This window comes from Carlito syrichta, unplaced genomic scaffold (genome assembly GCF_000164805.1).
Source record: "Carlito syrichta isolate Samal-C Ts95f unplaced genomic scaffold, Tarsius_syrichta-2.0.1 Scaffold312076, whole genome shotgun sequence".
Classification (NCBI taxonomy): Eukaryota; Metazoa; Chordata; class Mammalia; order Primates; family Tarsiidae; genus Carlito; species Carlito syrichta.
Genome location: NW_007256172.1, coordinates 372,098 through 395,564, shown reverse-complemented (window position 1 = coordinate 395,564; position 23,467 = coordinate 372,098). Strand labels below are relative to the sequence as shown.

The window sequence follows — 23,467 nt, the reverse complement described above, 5'->3', positions numbered from 1 at the left end:
CCCTCCCTTCCTTCCTTCTTTCCTTCCTTCCTTCCTTCCTTTCCCTGCAGTGTTTTTTCTCTCTTCTCCACATTCCATGGCCCTTGAGGGCAGGCACTGGGAGCAAGCAGCCTTTAAATTCCAACTTACTGCTTGGCTGCCCATAATGACATCTGAAAAGTTTCCGGGCCACATAAGGCAACCAGTGCTCCCGAAACTGTGCTGTACTCAGTGAGCCCCCAGGAAATCAGTAAGGTGTCAGATTTCACATTCCGTCCAGGTTAAAAAGTCTCTAAGTTCACCTGCCCCATAGCAGTAGACCTCAGTGTAATGACACTTAATTAAGTGGCCAGTAAAACAAACCAGGAGAAGGAAACCAGAGACTTCTGCCTGCCAAGGCCACTTTTCAAATGCCCTATTGCATTTGCCTCAGTCTCCTCCCCACCCCCAAAACAGGCTCCTTGGCATAGTCCCCAAACCATCCCTATTTTCCTAGACACAGACACTCACAAACTCCAGAAAACATGTTCAGGTTGGAAGTGCAGCTCTTATAACCAAAGCAAAAGGAAAGGTACCTTGAGTCCAGGCGACCTGAGTCACGACACCACAAGATGTTACCGGGCTAGCAGGATCTGCGTTGTGGTCCTCAGTTCTTGTGTCTTGTTGGAAAAGAATTGAAAACACAACACAAACAATTGCAGGCACAAGCAATAGTTTTATTACAGGCAAGGGCATACTCCATGCAGCGTGAAGGATAGAGCAGACTGTCCAAATGAGACTCAATCCCTAACGAACTGCTGCTTCTGTTTACAAAGGGTTTTTATTTCATTTTTCCATGTTTTCCCCTGTCAATCTGCATTTTTTTTGTAATTTGGGGACTATGCATGTGGCTTTCCTATAAGTACCTAAGCAAAACCCATAGGAAGCGGGAGTGGGGGGTTAAATCTGCAATGCAAATGATATGGTAATGACCCCAAGGTCATGTGATGGCAGCCTTAAGCTTGGTATGCGCATGCTTGCTGGTCAGGAAATTCCCTGGTGGGTAAAGGTCTGTGCTAGACAGGATATTGTGCCCCCCAAAAAAGGAACTTAACATAAAGAATGAGGAACTTGGGGCAGTGACTGGGCTGAAACTGGGTGGTCCGGGATGTGGCTGGAGGCGGGGTACTCTCATGTCTAACTGTGACCTAACACTGCATTCATTACCCATACACGTTCACTAGTCCTCAGCAGAGACACTGTTCCGTACATTTCAATGTGAGGATTCGTATGGAAGGGTTTGTTTTTGAGACTGAAGACAAATACTTGAGAATAATATATATATGGATCACTGAAACCATGAAGGGGATTTAAATTGAGGGCTCCAATAGGTCATTGGTTTTGGCCCTTATTTCTATGACTAAAATACAGTCATTAACGCTGATAATTCCATTCTTTCCATCTATAAAGGGAGACAAGATGAAAGGCTGGGCTAGAATGGCAAGTCTGCATCCAGTACTTTGATTATTCATGTGCCATCTATGAAACTGAGTTCTCACTGTGAGGATATGTGAGTGTAGAAAAATATGCTACAATTATAAGTTGAATGTAATGCTAAGATGTATCTATCCTGAGTGTTCAATGCAGAATGAAGTTACTGTATCATCCAAGTACATGAAATGATTATGAAAATGCTGAGTGAGCTACCGAAGATAAGCATATTTTTAAAACACTGGGTAGCAGATGAGATGACTTGCTAAATTGTGTGATTTTTTTTAGGATAGAAACATAATCAATTTAAGAAAATACATTGAAAACTTGACTTAAAATATGAAATCGTTTTGAAACCAGAGACTGATTTGACTTAATATTATTATTCCCCAAATTATTGATACTCATCAGTGACCAGAAGTTTCATATTTAGTTTCATGACAAAGTCATCTCGGCCCTGGGAAGAGCTCTTCACGAGAGTCCAAAACTCCTCTGTTGGAAGATTCAATAAGATGCTTCATGTTTTTTCTGTTTTTATATAGGGAGTGCATATTGATATAGATAAACAGGTAGGTAGTTAGGGAATAGCAGTGAAGAGTGAACACTTGAGGCCAGAGTCCTTGGGTTTGGGAATGAGCTATATCACTTACTAATTGTGTGACCCTGGGCAATTTAACCTCATTGTGGCTCAGATGTCTGAACTTCAGATACTGTAGCAGCAACTTCTTGAGTTGCTGTGATGACAAAATGTGTAGCCCTATGACTAACTCTTAGTGCTGAATCTGGTCTGCATATTTACATCAGTAAATATGCAAATATTCATATTATTTTTGTTTGCAAGATAATGACAAAATGATTGTTATTTCATGCCACTTTATGATTTGTTGCATAGCAATAGATAACTGCAATCATTAACTAAGCATAAATTCAATCTATTAGGTTTGTTCAGCTTTACCCAGAAGGGGAGGGAGGAACTTACCAATTCTCTTGTATTTAAGCACAGGTTTTGGAGTTAGTTGTTAACCTGTTAGTTGAACTGGCACATCTGTGGGAGGACTTGAAAAAAATTACTGTTACTGGTTTTTATTTTTTGTTAGTGTTATAGTAGAGGTGAGTAAAGAAAGAGGCCAGGATGACTTTTGTATGTATTCTTTCCTTTGCAAAAACCTAATTGCTCTGTGATCTGATTCAGTTGCTTTTTCTGTAGGAAAAGATACCCACAAGATGATACTTTTAACCAGTTGGCAGGCTTGCACAACATGAATATACACAGAGTACCATGATATTAAAATTGATGACTCTGTGCAATTTTATTTACCTCTTGGGAATCCAGTTGATCTATTGATTCCACCGCAAATGTGTTGTGATTAAGGTCATAGCAAGATATGTTTGACAGCAGTTCTAAGTTATTAGAACCCATTACATATTTAAAGTCCACAGTCATTTGAGATTATATGTATCTGATCTTAGCTTAATGAGAGAACTCTATCAATATTTTGTTTCAAGGATTGTATTATCAATGCTGTATAATGATCCTGCATCGTATAAAAACCATGTACCTTCCGAGAAGGTATGGAACATGCTGTGATGCTCAGTATTTGTGTTTATGTGAATTGGGGTGAGAATCATGAATGCAGAGATTAGTGTGCTTCACATATGTTAACGGTAGTCATATATACAGATTAAACCTGCACTAGTTGAAAGAGTATAATGGTTGAGGCTCAGTTCCCCAGCTGTGAACATTGTTATTTATGGTGTTTATTACTATCTTGGTTGTGAATGATTCTGAAAAAATCATAGAAATATTTTCAGGAAAACTTGATTTCTTAAGCAATCGAGAGTGGGTTTTTTTTTTCCTTCACTTCTACATGAAACTAAAATGCACATCTTGACTTGAACACATGTAGAATTATTCAAGAACAACAATAAAAATTTAAAGAAAAACCATCATGAGAATATACTGATATTTAAATGTGTTAAATGGAACATGGACCCAGTCGGGTTTTCATGATTTATCAGTTTTTAACTTCAAAGACTCTGGTTAGCTTGCATTTTTTAAACTAATGAGTTTATCACAGCCAGTGGGGAAGATGGTTAAAGTATATCAGCTGTAAATTGGTACAAAGCACTAAAAGGGACATTAGCCTCTAATCAGATTCTAACAGTTCATTAAATCTGCCTTTCCAGAATCGCTCTTTGTCTTTTTTCCTCCTTTGCTTGAGTCTCCCTTATGAAGCATCTTCTTGCCTTTTCATCTGGGCAAGAACTCCTCCAGGGTAGGAAGCAATATCAACTCATCCTTCACTGTCTACCAACCAAACAGCCTACAGGATGCTTTTGTTAAGGTAGATTCCTAGAGCTGCCGTCATACTCTGGAGAGTTAAGGGCTGGCCGGCTGTGGGAAGGCTTTTCTGAGATTGAGTGGTGGCAAACCAAGCTGACTGCTTTCAACCATGGAAGCAAGTGACACGTTAGGGTCTGACATCCGTGCTTGATATGAAAACAACCCATGGGTCTCAATGAAAGGATTTCAAATTTGGAACAAACTAACTGAACTCACTCGTAATACCACAGTGCCTTCTGATCCAAACTATCTATTAAGATGAAAATCCCCTAAAAAACAATTCTCTAAAAAAATAAAATTCCCTTAAAAAAGTAAAACATTTAAAAAAGTGTATTCTGCCAATTTTGAGAATATTGTACATTTCCAGGGAAAGAATATTGACACTTAGTTGTTTTCTTCTTTTCATTACCTAATAGACTTGATGGTGGAGACTTTTTTTAATGCTCTCTAGCTAACTCTAGAGTAAATTTGCTTTTTCTTTTTGTTGTTTTCTTGGAGCAGATATTTGTGATGAGACCCTATAAATTTTATTTCTTGGAGCATTTTCTTAACAGAATAAGAGTCAAGAACTGAGAGAAATAATTAGAGCTTCACTATACTGCACTCTGTTGGTATTGTTGGGTAATAAGAACTTCTAATTTATGATTTGTTGAAATGGGAATTGTTTTTATTTAACTTTCTATTTTGTAGAAAAGCAACATATTAAAGGCAAAATCTGAAAGTTTAGAAATTATGCTAATCTTTTTCACCATGTAGGCACAATACTCAGTAACTGATTTTTTTCTCTTAATAAGACTGCTTTGGTGTTCTGTGATTACATTCTGTAATTGAACAAAAATAACCACTGTAAAATCTCAGTAAAATTTAGGCCTGTCAACTTCTTGCTTTAGTAATATATAGGAGTAAAGGTGGCATGTAAACATGTTTAAAAATATGATCCTAATTTGGACCTTAAGTGATCACTAATGTATGATTCTCTGACTTTTTTAATAGTTTCTAACATCAGAAAATTTTCAAAGTAATGACAATTAGTAGAAAATAACCTTGATTTAATCTTTTTATACACGGTGTTTGAAGTTTTATTGAACTACAATATAAGTAAGGTTTTCCTTTCTAGAGGTGGTAAATTGAGCATAACATATACCAGGAAAAAAATAACGCAAATTATTTGTTCCTTAGTTCAGCTTAAAAATTTACTCTTAATCTAAGACTTATGTTGCTGGTTGTTTTAAAATAAATGTTTGGAGGTTGATGTGTCAAAATTTTCATTTGATCAGAATTGCCATAACATAAAAATTAAATGTCTAGAATAATCTTGCTTTTAAATTATTTAGACTTTGACTAATAAGAGAGTATGTAAGTTTTTATCTGATTTTTCTCCTTTATGGATATATATCTTTGTACAAAACAGTCTCCAGATCTAAGGATAAGAATTACCTTCAATTTTCTTCCACTGTTGAGAAAGTATGATAAATTGTTCCAACCTCATATAAATTAACGTAAGGTTTCCATACTCCAGTTTATTACGGTCTGACCTCCAACCCAGAGGTCAGAGAATCAGACTGATTAATTCAACTGCTTGGGTCATTATTTCAAATGAAGGTTCAGAGTTGGGGGGATAATTGGTTATGCTGATATTCTCATTTAATTATACTTCATTGTTTAAAAGATTAAGTTAGCTGTGCTTAATATACTACAATGAAAAAGACTACCAGATGTACTCTTTTGAATGGTTTAGACCTGAACCTTTCTCTCTCTTTTATTCTCAGAATATCAACACCTTTGAGAACAGAATGTTAATGCTTGATGGGATGCCGTCAGTCAGAGTCAAAACAGAGCTTTTGGAATCTGAACAAGGGGTAAGCAGAAGTTTCCAGTGATGCCCCGCCTCTTCTTTGGGCGATAGTGGCTACCATTTCTAGAGCATCCTGAGGTTTGCAGAACGCTTGTGCTATTTCCCTCCTAAGCTTTTCTCTCTCAAATAAAAATCATTTGAGATTGTGATTGATTCTCACCCATTTGGAACCTTCAATTACTTCCTTGAAAAGGATAGTGTCCTGAAATTAGGAAGGCATAGTGACCTTCTAAGAACCACGTGGCTGTGTCTAAATAGATTAATGTTTTGGAAAGCTAATAAAAATTTAAAACAAAGAGAAAGTAATAGAAAATAAGGTGAGAATATCACCTCTACTGCACAATAGCTTGGTTGATTCTGAGTCAGGAAATGACAGCGTACAGGTATAGGAATGTTACTGTTTGTTGAATGAATTTCTCTTTTGACATTGGTATTCCCCCCCACCCCCCCTTTTTTTCAAAGCAGCATTTATTGAGAGGACAGAAAAGCTCCCAGAGTAGGAGGGGACCCAAGGGGGTTGCCTGGTATTTCCCTTTTTTTGCAATAGGAATACTAGGGAGTAAATGATGAAATTTAAGTCAGTGAATTTGAAAATGCCTAAGAGCAAAAGAAAAGTTATTTAACAACATATACCAAATTAATTAATTTATGGATACTGAAAATAGAAGGCCTATGAGCACAGGTTTTAAAAAAATGAATAGGAGATTTTATAATTAACATTTATAGCTTCACTAGTCAAAAGCATAAGGGTAGTATAATTAGTTGCAGCATGGGCAACTTTATGTATTTTAGGGAGAAAGCCCAGCTCATGTTTCTGAAAGCACATGAGCTACTCATCTTAGTAAATCGCCACCACTGTGGCAGTACAGATGACCAACAAGATGACATACATATATAGTCTTTTTTATTTATTTATTTTTTAAATTGGAGTCTCACTCCATTGCCCAGACTGGAGTGCAGTGGCACACTCATGGCCACCCCAGCGTCAACCTGCTGGGCTCCAACAATCCTTCCGCCTTAGCCTTCCAAATAACCGGAACTACGGGAGCACTACCATGCCCAGCTAATTTTTTATTTATCGTAGAGATGAGGTCTTGCCAAGTTGCCTGGGCTGTTCTCGAACCTGGGGGCTCAGGCAGTCCACTCGCCTCAGCCTCCCAAAGTGCTGGAATTACAGACTTGAGACACCGTGCCCGACCCATATATAGTCTTTACCTTATTAATATATCTCTTATTTTAAAAATCAAAACTAAAAAGCAGTAGTGTTTTATACTTGAACACTGAAAAGAAATTATAAACATAAATAAAGTCTCACTGTCGTAGTATAAAAATGAATGTGGATAAGTTCATCTGGGCTCTGACTCAAGAGGTTAGGATGCTAATGACCCAGAAGGATTTCTTTTTTTTTTCTTTTTCTTTTTTTTAAGGCTTGTAGGTTTTTAATGTCTCATGACTGTTAAAGTGCAGTCTCAAGGGATCCTTAGAAAAAACTGTTCTGACTTTAGAAGCACTTCCTGTGGACGCTGGAGGGCCCTGCTTCATCATACTCAGGCTTGCTGATCCACATCTGCTGGAAGGTGGAGAGAGAGGCCAGGATAGAACCCCCAATCCACACTGAGTACTTCCGCTCTGGGGGAGCAATAATCTTGATCTTCATGGCATTGGGGGCCAGGGCTGTGATCTCCTTCTGCATCCTGTCAGCAATGCCAGGGTACATGGTGGTGTCCCCAGAGAGGACATTGTTGGCATATAAGTCCTTACGGATATCAATGTCACACTTCATGATGGAATTGTAGGTTGCTTCATGAATTCCCGTGGACTCCATGCCAATGAAGGAAGGCTGGAAGAGGGTCTCAAGGCAGCGGAAGCGCTCATTGCCAATGGTGATGACTTGCCCATCTGGTAGCTCATAGCTCTTCTCCAGAGAGGAAGAGGAGGCTGCTGTGGCCATCTCATTCTCAAAATCCAGGGCCACATAGCATAGTTTCTCCTTGATGTCTCGCACGATTTCTTGCTCGGCTGTGGTCACAAAGGAATAGCCTCCTTCTGTGAGGATCTTCATGAGGTAGTCCATGAGGTCGCGGCCAGCCAGGTCAAGGCGCATGATGGCATGGGGCAGGGCATAGCCCTCATAGATGAGGACATTGTGGGTGACACCATCCCCTGAATCCAGGACAATGCCTGTAGTGCGCCCAGAGGCATAGAGGGAGAGCACAGCTTGAATGGCGACATACATGGCAGGGACGTTGAAGGTTTCAAACATGATCTGGGTCATCTTCTCCCTGTTGGCTTTGGGATTTAGGGGGCCTCCGTGAGCAGGGTGGGGTGCTCTTCAGGTGCTACACGCAGCTCATTGTAGAAGGAGTGGTGCCAGATCTTCTCCATGTCATCCCAGTTGGTGATGATGCCGTGCTCAATCGGGTATTTGAGAGTTAGGATTCCTCACTTGCTCTGAACCTCATCCCCCACATAGCTGTCCTTCTGGCCCATTCCCACCATCACACCCTGGTGGCGGGGGCGGCACACGATGGAAGGGAAGACAGCCTGGGGGGCATCATCTCCTGCAAAGCCTGCCATGCACAGGCCAGAGCCATTGTCACACATGAGTGCAGTGGTCTCCTCTTCACACATGGTGAGTGTGGCTGAGTGACCTGGGGTGGAGCACCGAGTGTATGAGAGGTTCTTCTCCTGGTGACTCCAAAAGGATTTCTTAATGAGGGCATCTGAAGTTGTAAGTCTGGATTGTAGCAGTTAGAGGGTCTTTTCAGTAACTTTCGCATCTCGGAGCATTATGTGGCAGAATGTATGGTATCTTAATGTAATTTCTCCTTTTCAGGGTAAGTCTATGTTTGAAACAGTTCTTCATTATGGTAGAGAGTACCATCTCACCTTTATATTCTTTGTTGAGTTTGGTAGCTCTGAAATGAACATTGTGGAGTATGTCAACCCATAGCATGACTCCATAGTTTTGCACATGATATAATCACTAACTTATATAGATTTAGCCCAAGATTCAGGCAGTGGAGGATTATGAAAGAAGAGACACATGACAGTTACTAACATGATTTGTTCAGTGCACAAGTGGTCCTCAATCTTTTTGGCGTCAGAGACTTGTTTCATGGAAGATAATTTTTGCACAGACTGGGGACAGGGTTGATGGTTTCAGGATGACTCAAGTGCGTTACATTTATTGTGTACTTTATTTCTATTATTATTACATTGTAATACATAATGAAATAATTATATAACTCACCATAATGCAAAATCAGTGGAAGCCCTGAATTTGTTTTCCTACAACTAGACGGTCCCATCTGGGAGTGATGGGAGACAGTGACACCCTAAGTGTGTTGCTTGTGTCCAGTCTATTCCATAGTCTTGTTTTGATTGCTGTCACCACAGAAAACCCTGCTCCACAAAGATAGGATGTTGGAAATGGAAGCATGCTTTTCAGTGCTGATCTGACAAGAGGCCAAGTTCAGGCAATAATGCAAGTGATGGGGAATGACTGTAAATACAGATGAAGCTTCACTTGCTCACCCACCGTTCAGTCTGCCTTGTGGCCTGGTTCCTAACAGGGCATGACCTAGTTCCTAACATGGTCTGAGGTTTGGGGGCCACTGGCATATACTATATAATAGTAAGAATCAGAACTATTTTTGAATTAAAAATGCTAGAATTTTGAATATTTCGTGACTCTTTTCTCATTTACTATTTTTTTTTTTTTTTTTTTGAGTCGAAGTTTCACCCTGTCACCCAGGCTGAAGTGCAGTGGCATGCTAATGGCCAGCCACCTCAGCCTCAGCCTGCTGGGCTCAGGCGATCCTTCCATCTCAGCCTTCCAAGTAGCTGGAATTACAGGTGTGCACTACCACACCTGGCTAATTTTTTGATTTATTGTAGAGACAAGGTCTCACCAAGCTGTCCAGGCTGATCTCGAACTCCTGGGCTCAGGCAACCCTCTTGCCTCAGCTTTCCAAATGCTGGGATTACAGGCTTGGGTCACGGTGCCTGGCCGACATTTACTATTAAAGGCCATTTGAGGTTGAATTCTTTGTAAGAAAATATACACGTTGGTGAAATTTAAATAAATAGTTATAATTACATTGTGCAATTATGGACTTTAAAAAAAAGAGAGAGAGAGAGAGATGGGGTCTCACGATTCACCAGACTGTACTCCTGGGATCCATGTATCCTCCTGCCTTACTCTTTAAAGTAGCTGAGGCTACAGGCATGTACCACTGTGCCAGGTGATCAAGGGCTTTTGAAAAAGATGAAACATGTTAGTTACAATGAACAAAAAGTTATAGCAATTCATCTGTGTCATATCAATGAATGAGAAAGCTTGCAGTTGGCACCTTGATTGGAATATATCTTCCCCCTGAGAAACCTAGTTTTGGGACTCTGTCTTTAAGACATAGACACTAATCTCAAGTCTTTTGGGGAAGAAAAGTTGATATTTCTTCCAGACTGCAGACAGCATTTTAAGTTATGCTACTTTACAGGGCCCTTCTGTCTCACCATGAAGGCATATGCTTGTTCTCTCCTGCTTGTTATAAATAGTCCCTTAGGTCTTCTGCTGTCAGCTGGGCTCTGCATGTCTCCCTACCCCTCCAAGGAATTCAGGACCTCAGGAACACATTTCAGGGCTTAAAGACAGACTGAAAACAGGTCTTGGTCTCGTCTCTGGAAAATTCTGGCTACTTTGCCTCATTCCCTTTATGAGTTTTATAGTGTGTGTAAGTGGTCTTGTGTCTTCAATCAGATTGTATAGTGTTAGAGGGTGAGAACTATTTCTTATATTTCTGGCTTGTATCTCTTGTAGTTCCTGGTACATGGCAAGGACTCAGTAAACATGATTTATTCCACTTGTTTAGGCATTATGACTAGCATGGTGAAAAATACAAAACCATTCAATAGCTAGTTGTCAGCCTGCTCTGTCTGCCTCATAGGGTAATTGTAAATATTGGAAATATGAGTTCTCTTTGGTAATAGAGGTATTCGTCTTACAACCATATGGACCAGGTAGGTGTGGTAGTAGTATATGGGTACTAACTCTGTGTGCCTTCTGATTGGACTTCTCTGACATTTTTAGTCATGGGAGATCTAAGTAGATGATGATTGCAGTCTCTTGAAATGTGACTTAGGTTTTCTTCAGGCTTGTCGGTAGTACAGCACATGCAGCTGGGCCGACGATAGGCAGGGCATGAGCTCTTGTGATACACTTCAGGGGCACAGCAAGAAGTGTTTGAATGACTTTGTCCGTGACCTTTGATGCTTGTGCCCTGCTGTTACAAGAGCTTCCCGAGTGCTGTAAGTTTTTGGATGTTCTAATTTGTTATTAAGCAAAGGACGGAAGCAGGAAGAAGAGTATTAGAACTATTTCACCGAGAGATAAGGCAGTATGTCGAGAAAGGGTACTGTCTCAAAGATAGAAAGCGTGATTTTCTTCCTGGTCCTGCAGTTGACCAGCTTAAATGACCTGGGGAAGATACTTCACCTCACCAGGCCTCTGTGTCCTTATCTGTACAATGGGGATGCTAGAAAGCCTTCCTTGTAGGTATAGTCTGACATCCTGTGACCCTATCCTGCGACTCCTATCCTGTAAAGGGCAGGGGGAGAGAGTATTTACTACTTATGAGTTTAACTGTTGTGCTACAGAGAAGTACCTGTGTTGAAGTGTGTGGAAGTGCAAAGACTTTAAGTGAGAAGGGCCTGAGTGCAGATGCTTCCACCAGGTACAAGCTATGTGGACCCTGCTTAGTTTAACTCTGTCTAGCTCTTCTTTCCTAAGGGGTGGAGTTACCACAGGAGCCCATGGTGGGTGCTGACTCAGTGTTCTCCTTTTGAAGAAAAACAGGAGAAAAAAATCCCCGTTGCTTCCGTTTCTGTTGTTGCAATTCCCATGAGGTGTTTTGTAGAGATTTCAACATCTGTGTTAATTTGTAATTCCACAAGTAGATTTAAAGTAACTCTCAAATTGGAACCCTTCCTTTTTTATTCAAATTTTTATTTAAGCATATCTGTAGAAATGTTTCAAATTCTGATTAGAGTTTATTGCGTGAAAAGTAAAATAATGGAATCAGAAAATAGTTATTATATTAAAACAAACATAGTTTTACTATTCTGCCCCTTTGTGTGTTTGAAATTCTTTAAAGTAAAATGTTTGAGAAAAGAGCTTTCTAAATAAAAAGATCTTTAACAGTTGCATAGGTGAAGAGGATTCTGAGGGAGCCAGGAAGATGGTAATTCTTAGTGGTCTGTTTGTTTCCTAAACCTGAGAGATCTGCCCTGCAGAGGGACTGAACTGACTCCCCTCACCCATGGCAATGGTGTTGGAGCCCTTGGTGACCCAGCCTCACTTCTCTCTCTACAGCCAGGTGCGGTTCTGATCCAGAGGCCTATTGAGAAGAGCGCCAGTCGTGTGGCAGAGAGAGGGAAAGAGATTGGTGTTTTGCCAATTTTAAGTGCTCTAAGCAGTCAATAATCGAGTTTTAAAAGACCCTCGTGTGTTGCCATGGGGAATGAGAGCCTGGATCCTCTTTACTATGGCCATATAGCTAGAAAGGATACAGGTATTGGAGCAGAGAAGTGTCGGCGTATGTGGATACTCCATATCTTACTACCAGAAAATATCCCCCTCGTCAAACTAGGGGTCCCTCTGGGCTTCCTCAGTTTAGAGGTATGACCAAAAGAGAAAATGGAGACTCAGTCTTTTCCCTAGAGGCAGCTTATAGTAACTTTTGCAAATCAATCTGTAGGACATTTATAACAAGGTGTTCAGGCTACTTTCTGTAGCACAAAGTGCTGACTAGCACCATGAAGCCAGCAATAATGTGACTTCCTTAAGAGTAGCGCTTAAGCTTTATGTTTCTTGTTATTTCTCATGGTCTCAGCGCAGGAGCTGATGAATAGGCAGGGCTCAATAAATTCTGTTGCTATTTATTGTAAGTGAGAGGCTGTTTGCCACACTGTAGAATTGAGAGGATTTTGAGTCTGATACTGTTGTGAAAAAAACTCCAGTCTTTAGACTTAATAAAGAAATATAGGCAGGTACAAGTATTGTAGCTGAACCTAGAAATGTGCCCTGGAATGCTTATTTAAGATAGGCAATTATATTAAAATGCAGTAGCATTAGGGGAAAAAACCTACAACTGCTCTAACTTTTCCCCTCACTAAACCTGTTTCATTTTACATTAAAGATTTAGTGTACATCTGTGTGTAAAGGCTTAGTAAGACAGGGTTACTTTAATGACTTTATCAGAAGTGAAGAAAAGGCATTATTAAAAATGCCACTTGCATTACCCTTTAACAGTGCTTCATTATTCCTTCTCCTACTGTGGAACAGGGGCCAGCGTTGCTAGTAAATTGGTAGAATTATCTTGGAAATATGAATTTACTTATCATTTAGTATTCTCTGATGACCCACTGCTTGAGATCTTTTGATCTGTAGTGAAATCTTTGCATGTCACAACCTAGCTTCAAAGAAAACCATATACAGATGCTGTTATTGCTAATATGAGATGACCATTTTTTTTTTTTTTGAGCTGGAGTCTCACTCTGTCACCCAGACTGGAGTGCAGTGGCCGCTCCTGGCCACCGCAGCCTCGACCTGCTGGGCTCCGGCGATCCTTCTGTCTCAGCCTTCCAAGTAGCCGGAATTACAGGCATGCGCTACCACGCCCGGCTAATGTTTTGGTTTATTGTAGAGATGAGGTCTCGCTGCCCAGGCGGGTCTCGAACCCGCGGGCTCAGGCAATCCACTCACCTCAGCCTCCCAAAGGCGCGGGATTACAGGCTGAGCCACCGAGCCCGGCTAGATGACCATTTTTTTAAGCAGGAAAAAAAAAGCCTGTACTTGCAAAAGTCATACTTTAGGAAAGAGATATCCTCTACTAAAAATGCAGAGTTGGGCTGATTTTAATAATGTCAGTATGGCCAATAATGTATTAATAGAAAGAAGTGAAAATCAATGAGCTGTGATAGTAATTACAGATAGTACCAGAGGGAAATATAGCACGGCGGACAAATCCTTTCCCTCAGGGCCTGCCCTGGGCAAAGCTGTGAAGTTGAGGATTCTGCCTTCTTCCCTTAAGCGGTGTGCTTTTTCTTTCAACTTAGTCCTCCTGTCATCCACAGTCCAGATGCCCCGCCCTGTGATTGTGTTGGGATGGTTCAAGGTACCCATGGGTAACTAGTTGTAACTACAGTCTCACTAATTGAGGAGAATGTAAAATGCTGTCCTTTCCAAGAGTTATTTGCAATTTTGTAGGGTCAGTACTTTGCAAAAAGGAATACTTCTTAAGGAAATTTCATGCTCTGAATAATTTATAAATTTTGATTTGAGGCAAATTATCCTTTCCATAATTTTTCAGCTTATGCAAGATCTTGGTCTACTTTGTCTACTTGTCTTTGTGGTAGAGTAAAAAAATTTGGACCATGAGGCAGGTACTTCTCTCAATCTCAATGTGTTTTTTTGTTTTTGTTTTTTTTTTGAGCTAATGTTTGTATACTGCGTCACAGTTGATAAAGTGCTTCACAAATAATGTCTATTTAACCCCTGGAGGTTTTTTGCTTCTGACCATGAAGGATTAACTGCTGTCTGAATGGACTCTCCACCATAAACAGCTAGAGACCAGACAAAATACATGAAATGTTTTCTTCACATACTGGAAGACAGGCAGGGATCCTTGAGAGAAGAGCAGAAAAGGAGGTAGGCTCAGTGACTTACTGCTTGGAGGCAATGTTCAGGCTGTAAAACTGGGAGGAAGAACCCAAAGAGGGCCTAGCAATCTCACTGAGTTAAGCATTCGGGGGTTGGAATTTGCAGAGGTCAAGGCAACTGATTTTGGAGGAGGATAATATTACAGAGGAGACAATTGTAAAAGAGGGGGAGCTCTGAAGATCTCTAGAGGAGGCCCCTTGAGGATTTGGTGAGTACTTGTCTTTCTGTGATGGAGGAAGGCAGTGAAAGGACAGCCAGAAGGCACTAGGTCAGACAATTCTTGGAGCTCACTTAAAGTTGACACAACTTGGAATGGAGAGACTCTTTCACACATGAGGCATTGGGGGAGAGGTCTCAGAAGGGTTACAGCTTAATAATGGGTTTAGCTACAGTTAGTACCAGAATAATCTGTTCTGAACCTACTTTGACAAACCTTCGTAGCAAGTACTGAAAGGATGAAATTGATCTGAAAGTCACTCAACTGTATGGCAGAATAAAAATCTACTCCACAGGAATATAACAAAACCTATTGCTAAATAACGTAAAAATCACAGTGTCTGGCATCAGGTCAGAATTACCAGACGTACAAAGAAGCAGGAAAATAGAACTCACAACCAAATAAAAATATTAATAGAAACACATCCAGAAGTGACACAGAACTGTAAGAACTGGCAAGAACTGTAAAACATCCGTTATATATCTTACAAATATGCTCAAGGATATGAAGGAAACCATGGCCATTGTAAGAAGAGAAATGGAAGATACAAAAAGATAAATCGAACAGATGAAAGATAAACTTGATCTAAAATTGTAAAAATACATTGGTTTGCATTAATAGACACCACAGAAGAAAAGATCAATGACTGTGAATAGATAGCAGTAGAAACTATCCAAAATAAAGCACAAAGAGGAATAAAGACTGAAGGACAGAGCTTAGTGAGCTATGGAAGAATATCAAGTTGTTTAACATAAGTACAATTGGACTCTCAGGAGGAGTAGGGGGAATCAGAAAATATATTTTAAGAAAAAATAGTGGAACATTGCTCAGATATGATAGAGACTATAAACCCACAAATCCCAGAAAGTTTAACAAACCCAAATAGGAGAAACCACACCAAAACACATTAATAATTAAATTGCTAGAAACAAGTAATGAAGAGAGTCATTTTTAAAACAGCCATAGGGCAAAAAATGCACTGTATATATGAAGGAACAAAAGTCAGACTTCTTTTCAGAAGCCATGCAGGACAGAAGAAAGAAACTTCAGGCAGAAATAAAAGAATGCTAGATAGAAACTTGGATCTATACAGGAAATGAGCGCCTGAAATTGTAAATATATGGATAAATATGAAAGATTTAAAAAATCCTCTAAAAAGACAGTCAACTGCTTAAATCAAATGTAATAACAATGCATTGTGGAGTTTATCACACATGTTGAATGAAAACAAGCAGCAGTACAGAGAGGGGGTGATGGAAGGAAGCATACTGTTATAAGGTTCTCCCACTGTTTGTGAAGTGCTGTGAAAGAAAACTGCAGTCAGTTAACAGTGTTCATTGTCAACCCTAGACATACAAATATACAGTAAAACGGCCAGATATAGGTGTTAAATCAGTAGTGGAGATGACGTGGAAGCATTGAGAAAAGATACTCAATTTATATAAAAGGAAAAGTGCAGGATAAACCAAGGATAGAAGAAATAGAAACCAAATGACAAGATAGTAGATTTAAGTCCAGTATATTGTTAATTTCATCAAATACAAATAGTTTACCTCCAATTAAAAGGCAGATTATCAGATTGGAAATAAAAGCAAGATCCAACGAAAAGCAATCTATAGGTAACCGCATTTAGATGTAAAAGGTACAGATAGACTGAAAGTAAAAGGAGAGAATTAGGGTAGCTAAAATCGTGGAAAGCAGAATGGTGGTTTCCTAGGGGCTGAGGGCAGAGGGAAATAGGGAGTTGTCTGTGATTCTAGAATTCCACTTTTGTCAGATGAAAATATTCTAGAGAGCTATTATCCAACAGTGTGGATATAGTTAATTCTACTGAGCTGCACAGTTAAAAATAGTTAAGAGGGTAAATTTTGTTACGTGTTCTTTACCACAATTAAGGATTTTAAAAAATTGGCTGGGTGCAGTAGCTCACACCTATAATCCTAGCACTTTGGGAAGGCAAGGCGAGAGGATTGCTTGAACCCCCCAGGAGTTTGAATCCAGCCTAGGCAGTATAGCGAGACCTCGTCTATTTAAAAAAAAAAAAAAATTAACCAGGCATACTGGCACATACCTGTATAGTTCCAGCTACTTGGGAGGCTGAGGTGGAAGAGTCGTCTGAGCCCAGGAGGTTGAGGATGTGGTGAGCTGTTGAGCTGTGAATCTGTGATTGTGCCACTGCACTTCAGCCTGGGCAATAGAGTGAGACTGATTAAAAAAAAAAAAAGTAAAATAAAACAGAGCACTAAAGGATTTATAACTGTATAAGAAAGCAAATGTGGATAAAGAAATTGGCTAAGGGAAGACTTTTTAGCAGAAATTGGTTTAGATATTTCAAAGGGGAAGTGTCTTTTAAAGAAATCTGTTAGTTACAGCAGCAACTGTGTGTGAGTCAATAGCCTGCCTTATACATGTCATGGACTCCTCTTCAATGAACTTCGCCTTGACAACATCCTTCTCTAATTCTGCAGAAGGAAGTCTCATATGAAAAGTGAGGCGATTCGTATTTAGACATGCCAGTCCTGCTGGTTGTCTGTCCTAAGATCAGAAACTGAAATTCTTGTCTCATAACATTTTAATTTTAGAAAAGCTTAAAGGTATTTTTAAAACCTGTGAAGAAGAAAGTAAAAGACATGAGTCATATTGAAATGAAAGCTTTTAATAGTTTAGAATATTTTCTTTCTGGAACATAATAATTCTTTTTTGTTTGTTTTTGAGTTGGAGTCTCACTCTGTCGCTCAGGTTGGAGTACAGTGGCACTCTCACGGTCACCCTAGTGTCGTCTTGTTGGGCTCTGGCAATCCTTCCGCTTTAGCCTTCCAGGTAGCTGGAACTACAGGTGCACGGTTCCATGCCCAGCTAATTTTTTATTAGTTGTAGTGACGAGGTCTCACCAAGTTGCTTGGGCTGGTCCGCGGGCTTGGGCAATCCACTCACCTCAGCCTCCTAAAGTGATGGGATTACAGGCTGAGCCACCAAGCCTGACAGACTTTAATAATTCTGTAACAGATATTCTTTTAAGGAAAAAAAAAACAGCAAATGGATAGAAAAAGATATTATATAAACACTAAATAACAACAACAGACCTAAATGCCTGAATTATTGGCAGACAAATTAGACCTCAAAACAAGAATATAACCAGAGATAAAATGGAGCACTTCTTAATGACAAGGATGCCAATTCATGAAGAGAGCATAACAGTCCTAAGTGCTTAGTGTACCTCAGTAACCCTTTGGATAGATTTAATGTTATCTTCATTAGTAAATATCATTGTAGAGACAGGCATCTAAGGCTTCACAACCAAGAAGTAACTGGGTTACCGGGTTAGTCATAATCACTGGGGTCCATGTCTTGTGAATCAGAATCTTCTCACTATTGCAAGAGATCTATTCTTTTAGCTTGATTTTGAAAATTATTATAACTAATTATCACATAGACATGATCTGTAATCAAATAGTTCCCACTACCATAATAATGTGTAAGAAGTATATAATGTAGATATTATGAAAAGTATTACTCCAATATCCCTATAAATGCAAATTTACCTAAAGAGGGCCAAAAGTCATTGTACACAGTAGCCAGCAGTAAGTAGTAACTCTTTTGGAATTGTTCTTTTAATTTCATGGGATTTCAAAACATATTTTATATAGTAAAATATGTTCTAACATAAAATAATGCTTTCATTTGCTTTATCTTCTGGTTGTCTCATGGGCAAAGTTCTATTTCAGTAAGTATCTATCAATTTCAGAAAGTCAGGAGATTGAGCAGAGCTGACACTACATATTAAACTTCTAGAAACCGCCTCTCTCTCTATTTTGAGAACCCAGGATTTCATAAATATGCAACAACATAAAGATGTCAACAGTTTTTTTTTTTCATTACTTTACAAATTATGTCAGTCATCACTGAGAAAAATGTTTACTATGAAGACATTCGACGTGGTGGCAATTTTGATCAGTTTAATGCCTCACTGAGTGATCATATCTGTGCCTATGGAAGAATGAAACTGTTCACTCACTAGTCTGTTCTTTTTGTTGCATTAAGGAAATACTGTCAATTTTTTTTTTATTAAGGAAATGTGAACTTCTCATCAATCATAAATGAACTATAGTGTTCAGATCCCTCATAGCCTCCATGATTTTCTCTTTTTAATTTTCAAGTTCCATTGCTATATCCTTGTTGTAACTAATATCTTTTCCATAAAGCCATGAAGATAATGATCGAAATTATTCGCTCTTAAAACCTAAGTAAGGCAGTCTTGTTACTTGAAAATTTCGGTAGACAAAGAATTTATTTTTCTTAGTTTTTTTTTTTTTTTTACCTTGGTTATACGCTTTTATTTTTAACTAGAAAGAAATTAATGCAACTGTGAATTTAAAACCTCCAACCTCCCTTGGCTAAGTCAGCTATAACAAGGTATTAGAAGGAGCCCCTTGGGTCGCTTTAAGTTTTGTTCTAAGTTTCATATAAAAGATAAGTATTCAGACTACTTCTACATGGATCATCATCATGTTATTGTAAATGCTAAAAAAATAAAGAGGCAAAGTGTTTGAGGTGAAGCCTTTTCTATGAACAGCGCAGTGGCTACCGGCATACCTTAGGAACCCAGCAGTCTGGGGCGTTATTTTCAACCCATACATATGAACTCCTCATGTACAAGGTAATATATGTTTTTCCCCAGTCAATATTGCACCCACTAAAAATTTATATATATGCAAACATTTCACTTTTTTTAGCCATCGACTATTTTGCCAAGTAACACTTTCATAGATGTCATCATCAAAAAACCCTTGATGTCTATTGTTTTATCAAGTCATAAAATAGACTTGGGGGCAGTTTTCTCTTCCCAGTCATGTTGCATAATTATATGCTCTTGCTTTTTTCCTCCTCCTCCATCTCCATCCAAATTTTATTTGTCATAGTAGCTTCTGATTTCTGTATTGACATAATATATGTACATATGTGTATATGGAGATTTTGCCTTAATCCTTTTTGAATTATTGCCCTTGGGTATACTCACATTTCTGTGTAGTGTTTTTGAATTATAAAAATGTTTCAGAGGGGTTGTAAAACATACCCATTTAAATCCTGGTATAAGACGGACTCGGTGGCTCAGCCTGTAATCCTGCGCCTTTGGGAGGCTGAGGTGAGTGGATTGCCTGAGCCCGCAGGTTCGAGACCCATCTGGGCAACTTGGCAAGACCTCATCTCTACAATAAATCAAAAAATGAGCCGGGCGTGGTAGTGCATGCCTGTAGTTCCAGCTACTGGAAGGCTGAGACCGAAGGATCGCCGGAGCCCAGCAAGTCGAGGCTGTAGTGGCCGGGAGCGGCCACTGTACTCCAGTCTGGGTGACAGAGTGAGACTCCAACTCTAAATAAATAAATAAATAAACAAACAAACAAACAAACAAACAAATAAATAAATAAATCCAGGTATAGTAAAAGGTATAGAATTTAGCTAAAATAAGTGAAATTGTATACATAATTCTTAGCATAGTACACTAAATCATTGTACTCAAGAATAAAGTAACTACTATTGCATTTGTTATTGTTCATCTGCATTTCTTAATTTCAAGATATAAAATATTTTGGATTTGAAAATTAATATATATTTTCAGCTGAAAATAATTTAAAATTAATGATGCTTGAAAGAATGCTGTTTTTATTTTTTCCCATTAATTATTGGGAAAAAATTGGTATTATCAGTCTGTAGGTTTACATAATAAAAATATAACATTTATATTGTACTGTTGTATATTTGCCTTTTACCAATAATCGACATTTTAAAATAGGTGTCTTAAATTTTGTAATTTTGGACTTTACTCAGAATTACTGTGTCTCATCATAAGTGGCTATATTTCCTTAAAGTACTGAAAACAATGGCTACTGTAGATAGTGTTATTCATAAATGTTATTCAGAAACATATATGGTCATGACGGCTAAACGAGTGATGTTTTAAAAAGAACTTTCTGACCAGGCACAGTGGTTCTTGCCTGTAATTCTAGCACTTTAGGAGGCTGAGGTGGGAAGATTGTTTGAGCCCAGGAACTCAAGACAAAAACAAACAAATGAACAGCAACAACAACAACAAAACCCCCCAAAACCTTTCTATTTCCCAAATTAAATTAAAAAAATAGTTTCTAGTAAATATCTAGTATTTTATTTCAAATCGCTGGTTTCCAAAAAGATAAAGCATGCTACTACTCAAAATCTCAATTGCCTTAGAAAATGATCCTTAAAGAAGTATAGGAAAACTGTAAGAGGCAAAAATAATGTATGATCTATGATGTGGTCACCTTATTTAATATATTCTATTTAATAAGTTTGCTTTACTTATGGAAAAATGATGCATATGGATATGCTATTATGCTATAACATTTTGAAGTAGCTGGGAAAAAATTCAAGTTTCTGATATTTGCAATTTTTGAATTACTCATCTTTACAATATGCCCTGAATAATGCTTGCTATCATAAGAGACCCATGGCCTCTTATGTTTAACTTCAATTGTTTCCAAATGAAGTTGCACTATATGATCTGACCCTACTTTAGGTATCTGACGTTGTTTCCCAAAACTTTCCAGCCTGTTATCCAAGTCTGTGGTGGCCCTTTGTGTTCGCCTGACATCTTTTATTTATCATCTTGACATACATTTTGTCAGCCTCTCATAATGTGATTCCAATCATCCCAAGATAGAATCTTGTTTTTTAACCTATATTTCCTAGACTCTCTTGCCGCTAGGTTGTGGCCATGTTGCCAATCACCGCAGTGTACATGGGGGGATGCAGAAGCGAGCAGAGTGAGGCTGCCTACACGTGGAAAAACTGCTCTTTGGTAGGGGCAGTGGCTGGTACTTTTGGCTCTTCTGGGGAGGCTGTGACACACTTTCTGGCATCAAAGACTCAGAGGCATCAGTGGTGATGTTTTCATGGTAAAGCTTAGTGCCCTTGGGATTTGCTCCACCTGTCTCTTCCTGACTATGGAGTATTCAAGCCTGATTCTCTGACCTACTAAAAGATTACTGAGCTGATTTTAAAAAATGGATCTCTCTCCACTTAATCTAGTCAGGGTGGATTTTGTTGTTTGTAATGGTTTCAATGAAGTATCTTCATTCTCCTAATAAACATACCAGGCCTTACTTCAGTGACTCTGTGATTAAGTGTATGGATTCTGGAGCCAGATTTTGTGTATTTATTTCCTGCTCCAGCACTTTTTTCTGAGCAAGCTACCTAATCTCTTTGTCTTGGTTTATCTACATTTCTTAGACTCTCTTGCTGCTAGGATGTGGACTTCTTGCCAGCTGTAGAATGGGGATTATGATTGTACCTATCTCATGGAGTTTATGGGAAGATAACTAAGTGAATATATGTAGTAGACGTTGCTTCTACCTGAAGCACCCTCCCTATTCCTTTGGTTTATTTTAGTCATTGTTATATTGCAAGTTCCAGCACAGGTCCCTCTTCCATGAAGCATTTTCACCGATCTGTCTCTTCTCTGTACTTTCACTGAATCTATTTGTAGTCACTACCTGCCCAATTTAGCACTTAATTGAGCACAAGTTGTATCCTGTGTACTAACTTTCACCTCAGCTTGATCTCAAGCACATTCATTTTCAGCCTCAAAATGACATGGGTTGTTAGGGATGAAACTGGGCAGGAGTCTGACTGGAAGGGCCCCATAGTTTATTTGGAGGGTGATCCTAATATGAAATTTCCCGATGAGAATACCTATGGAGGGTACCATTTATGGACACTTAGGTACTTGGTCATTTATATTATCTCATCTAACATACCTAGTAATCTTGAAGTGATCATAACTTTACCGATGAGGACAGCTGTAATTTTTTTTTCTGGTTTTTTTTGAGTTGGGCTCTTACTCTGTCAGCTAGACTGTAGTGCAGTGGCACAATCACCAGCTCACTGCAGCCTCAAACTCCTGGGCTGAAGGGATCCCCCCTCCTGAGCCTCCCAGGTAGCTGGGACTATAGGTACCACCATTATTCCTGGCTAATTTTTTTTTTTGGTAGAGTCAAGGTCTTGCTACATTGTCCAGGCTGGTCTTGAATTCCTGGGCTCAAGCCATCCTCCTGCCTCAGCGTCCTTCAGCTTGTAATCATGCTAGGATTACAGGCATGACCCACAGTGCCTAGCTAAGAATAGCTGTAATTAACAATGGTTAAATAGCTTCAAGATCACCCAATTTCTCAGTGTCAGAAGCAACTGTGTTTGTTCTCAAAAAGCAGTGCTTTCTTTGTGATACTAAGCTGCTGCTTAACAAATGCCAAAAACATCTTAGGAGAGACAGTCATGGAAAATCATTGATTTTTGCAGGTCTTGAAGGGTCACTCTCATATTTTATTATCTTGTTTCATGAAAAATACTTATTGAAATAATGTTGTCTATTGACTGGTTGATGAAAATGGGTTTGGTTAATCCAACGTTGTATTTTCTTGGTGTTGGAAATGTACTTCTGACTTCTTCAGAGTTTGTAGTGTAAAGAAAAATGGCAACAAGTATTGTGTTCCACTTGCATATAGCTCTTGCATAATTCGGTGCATTTTCTTACATTACCATTTGATGTTTTTATCAATTCATTGAGAAGATGGAACAGAGCATTGTGATCACCCTTTTTCACAAGGGAACATAATAATGAAATCACTTGCCTAAAACTGAGAGATAATTAGTGACAGTTGTGAGATGGTAACCCAGGAATTCTAACACTTAGCCTTTAGCTAAAGGGTTTAAATGCCTGCATACTTCAGTGCCTGTGTACAGTCGAGGATTTTCAGTAAGGACCATGGATGGACGAGATCTCCAGAAATCATCTTGGATTTATTTGTAGGTTAGTATTAGTACAAGGAAGTGCTGGTTGAGTATTAAAGG

General features: G+C 39.0%; 1 protein-coding gene and 1 pseudogene across 2 annotated transcripts in view; one reads left to right on the top strand and one right to left on the bottom strand.

Moving 5' to 3' along the window:
- Positions 1-5,564: 5,564 nt before the first annotated feature.
- KLF12 (Kruppel like factor 12) overlaps positions 5,565-23,467 on the top strand; it is a 255,127-nt gene continuing 237,224 nt past the window's right edge. The window contains exon 1 of the mRNA XM_008069506.2: positions 5,565-5,652. Within this exon, the coding sequence (XP_008067697.1) occupies positions 5,587-5,652 (66 nt within the window). The 5' untranslated portion in view covers positions 5,565-5,586. The remainder of the gene's footprint in view (positions 5,653-23,467) is intronic.
- Positions 7,065-8,279, bottom strand: LOC103272017 (annotated as a pseudogene). The gene has a single exon (XR_002482625.1). The product of XR_002482625.1 is annotated as an actin, gamma-enteric smooth muscle-like (transcript).